This window comes from Apostichopus japonicus, chromosome 10 (assembly GCF_037975245.1).
Source record: "Apostichopus japonicus isolate 1M-3 chromosome 10, ASM3797524v1, whole genome shotgun sequence".
Taxonomy (NCBI): domain Eukaryota; kingdom Metazoa; phylum Echinodermata; class Holothuroidea; order Aspidochirotida; family Stichopodidae; genus Apostichopus; species Apostichopus japonicus.
Window position 1 is genome coordinate 7,127,416 of NC_092570.1, and position 3,594 is coordinate 7,131,009.

At 38.4% G+C, this 3,594-nt stretch overlaps 1 protein-coding gene across 1 annotated transcript; it reads right to left on the reverse strand.

Annotated features, from left to right (window-relative positions):
• Positions 1 to 584: 584 nt before the first annotated feature.
• On the reverse strand, positions 585 to 1,562 carry LOC139975437 (melatonin receptor type 1B-B-like). Its single transcript, XM_071983427.1, has one exon. The coding sequence runs from the start codon at positions 1,560 to 1,562 to the stop codon at positions 585 to 587; it is 978 nt and encodes a 325-aa protein (XP_071839528.1).
• Between the last annotated feature and the right edge of the window lie 2,032 nt (positions 1,563 to 3,594).

Consider the following 3,594-nt stretch of genomic DNA (forward strand, 5'->3'; position numbering starts at 1 on the left):
GCATTTATTTGAAATGAGATTTCAATAGTGGAACTGTAGAACCTCAATTCTATGTCGATATTCTAGCAATCGTTTACTAAATTCAGCTGAAGAAAGTGATTGAAGATCTACATGTTTATTCATGAATATTATATTCATGAATATACATAAATCTATCAAGAGTCTATTCATTAATATGATCCATACTCATCCAAGTTTCTTGAATATTTTTAATACCAAATTTTTGTAAAAATGCCTCCCCATGCAGTGAGTCCCATAAGGAGTTAAATTGGGCTATACTGTACTTTCTATATGGGCCATTGATATACACTGTATCACTTATAACATTTCTACTACACTTGACTTGGTATTCCACCTAAATTAGCAACTTCTGTGGGTCATGTTGCTCTAGTTCAAATATAATATCTCATTCCATGTTTTAATTCTCCTTCCATTCCCCCCCCCCCCCCCCGCCCTCTCCCCTATTTCCATTTCAGGAAGTACAGTAGATATAGCCACAACTATAAAACTATGCGAACTCGTGCAGTCTTGTTCGTCAGATTTTTCCGACGTTATTGGCTGACATCTTTCTCCCGCACCAATGGTTAGCTTGTACTCCCTCTGAACATTTTCAAAAACTTTTCGCGGAATTTTCTGTTGTAGATAGAATAGACGAATGTGTTCCACCAAGTGTTGAACACAGCAATAATGAGTATCGTTGCATCAAGCCACGGGGGGATCTCGACTCGTAAAAAGTTTAGAACAACCACGGTCGAGTAAGGCGCGTACGACAGGATGAAAAACCCGGTGACGATCAGCGCCGTTCGCATTGCTTTGAATTCGGAACTCCGAGCCTGCTGATGAATTTGCGGCTGTGAATCGTTCCTTTGCTCCGGGCGATATCCTCCTTCAGGTTGGGAGGAAGAAATGCTCGTCAACGCTGCGTTGATTCTTCGCGAGTGTTGTCGTGAAGTCTGCCACAGTCGGATGTAAATTATCAACAGGACGAAGATTTGAAAGTAGAGGCAGACTGACAGGAGAAACGGGTAGACGCCTTGCAAATTTTGCAGTTGTGTTATGCAGAGGCGATAAACCCTGTCGTATCTCACGTTATCCAAGAACGACTCTATGGTCATGCACAGCTGAATGAAGATAAACCAAGCTCCGAGCACTGACCCGCAGAGGAGCAATATGTTCCGATCACTCGAGTATCGCTGGTGAATGAACGGTTTCGAGACGGCGAAGTAACGGTCGATGTTCAGCAATAATAGCATCGTACTCCCGCCTCCCCCGAAAAAGAAAAGGAGAAATCCCAGGATCTTACACATGATGTCTCCCCACAGCCACCTGTCGAGCAAAGCACACGGAAACACCGAAAACATTACCATCCCATGGCCCAAGTCGTTGATGGCCAGAATCGTCATAAATCTCTTCGCCGATTCGGGATAATTTGTCAATTTTGGCAACACGAGCACGTTCACGATATTTCCTATGACGGCCATCACTCCTACTGCGAAGTAGAGGGCGCCATGAAGCCATGGTGGGAGATCTTGAGACAGTGTCGAATTCGAGTCGTTATTCATAACGTTTCGTTGTCATGGAAACCTGGCACGAGTGTTCTCCGACTAAAAACGGTACAGGGTAGCAGTGCGAAATTTATATTATGCGAGACAGAAAAAGTTAACCTTTCATCGGATCAACCCTCCTCTGTATATGACTGATTAAAATTTGTGGTTCATCATCACCATATCAAAAGCAGCCAATCCTTTGACCTTCTTTGACCTCCTTTGACCAATGGAAGTGTTGCATTATTTATAAAACTAATCACCGAACATGATGATTTTGGTTTCAGTATAGCAATTAAGTCTCCAAAAGTAACAAAATGTGTTAACAAGTTGACGTGAGTGAATCTTGTTAAAACATATACTCACAGCTTGCCAGTGAATTTCTGTATAGATCTGCAAGATCTATTACTGCCAAAGTTAATCTGTTTTGGTTGATGTGATATAGATGTGTTATTTTAGTTGCTAAGTTTCCCACTGCCAACAAAAATTTCCCCTCGTTGCATTTCCATAGGTCTGTTTCCCTTGGTTAAGAAATGCCTAATTTGTAGTTCAATTTTGAATACTATACGCCTGGAATAATCTAATGAAATATAATTTCACTTACCTATATATAATCAGAACAATGTTTTTGTTATTTAAAATGTAAAATCGTTATGGGAGTAATTTTAAAACAGTTATACACAAAATTTATAAATCTTAAGTTTTTTTGGTTCCTTTGGTAAGTGCTGGACTTGTCTACTGGATTGCGGAGAAAATTTCCCTGCTTGGTTCTTTTGTTGTTTGACACTTAATATCATCAGCCGCAGAAGTGCTTCTTTTTTCTTTAGAGGAAAGCAAATTGCGTCGCATTAATAGATTTGGTGAGGCAGATAATCTCTTTTAGTGAACTACAGCTAACTTATCAGGTAAAACACAATTGTCCACGTTCTAGTTTTCTTCGTGGTCTGCAGCTATGACCTCATACGTCATTCCGTTCACGAACTGACGATTCACTCATTTATGGCATCGTAAACAAGAGAAGTTGACGATTTGTTGAGAAAAGGTAACAATTCATTATGAAACACGAATCCCTAGAGTTTAAGCTATACGAACAAAGAATCTGTTCCTGCGGTGGTTTTCTTGTCTCGGATAAATATCTCGTTCTCTATACTGATATTGTCAACATCGTTGCTGATCCTTCCTCTGTTGTCACCTCGGTAAATCCCAGATTTCCCTATCAAATGATTAACTTAGTGAATATCGCTTCGATATCGCAAAAATTCCTTATATATTGATTGTAACACTGATGATATCACTAACACATTCCTATAACGTCTGTGGTAAGACAGTTATCCTCGTGGAGTTGCTTCTGTGATATCACATAGATCCATTTTTGAAATCATTATTCTGATATCACGGATAAACTTTTTATATACCTGACTTTATATCCTTGTTTTATATGATTTACTCTGGTAAGACAAGATATCCTTCTTAACTGTGACTCCAACCTCACAGATATAACCTTAAATTAACTAGGCTGATGTCACAGAAAATCCTTTTTAATCCTCTTTATTCCAATGTCACAGATAATCCTTTATTAATCATAATTCTGGTGTCACATTTTTTCCCCTGTTCATCTTTATTCTAATATTGCACAGGTATCCTTCGTTACTCGTTAAAATATCCTTGTTTTAATCATGACTATGATGTCACAGATATTCTTTCTCAGATCATCTTTTTAAGGCTTTCCTCTGGTATATCACAAACGTAGTCCACAAACGTATATCTCAAACTCATATCACAAACTTATATCACAAACGTAGTTCTCTGGTATATCACAAACGTGCTCTTCCTCAAGTAGTCCAATATCACAGATGTGCCTTTTAATCATTACACTCTTGGTTGGTATCAAGTTCTTCTTTTTGCAATTTGTCTAACTCTTACAGATATCTATTTGCTGATTGGTTAAAATTGATTTTCAATTTCTTTCAAGTTCCAGATAATCAGTTTAAATTCTGTACTATTTTCACACTTTTTATTTTTGTAGCTTTTTTCAAAATGTGATCAACCG

Bases quoted from the DNA above. Each gene is read 5' to 3' on its own strand.
- LOC139975437 (XM_071983427.1), bottom strand. From the start codon at position 1,562: ATGAATAACGACTCGAATTCGACACTGTCTCAAGATCTCCCACCATGG.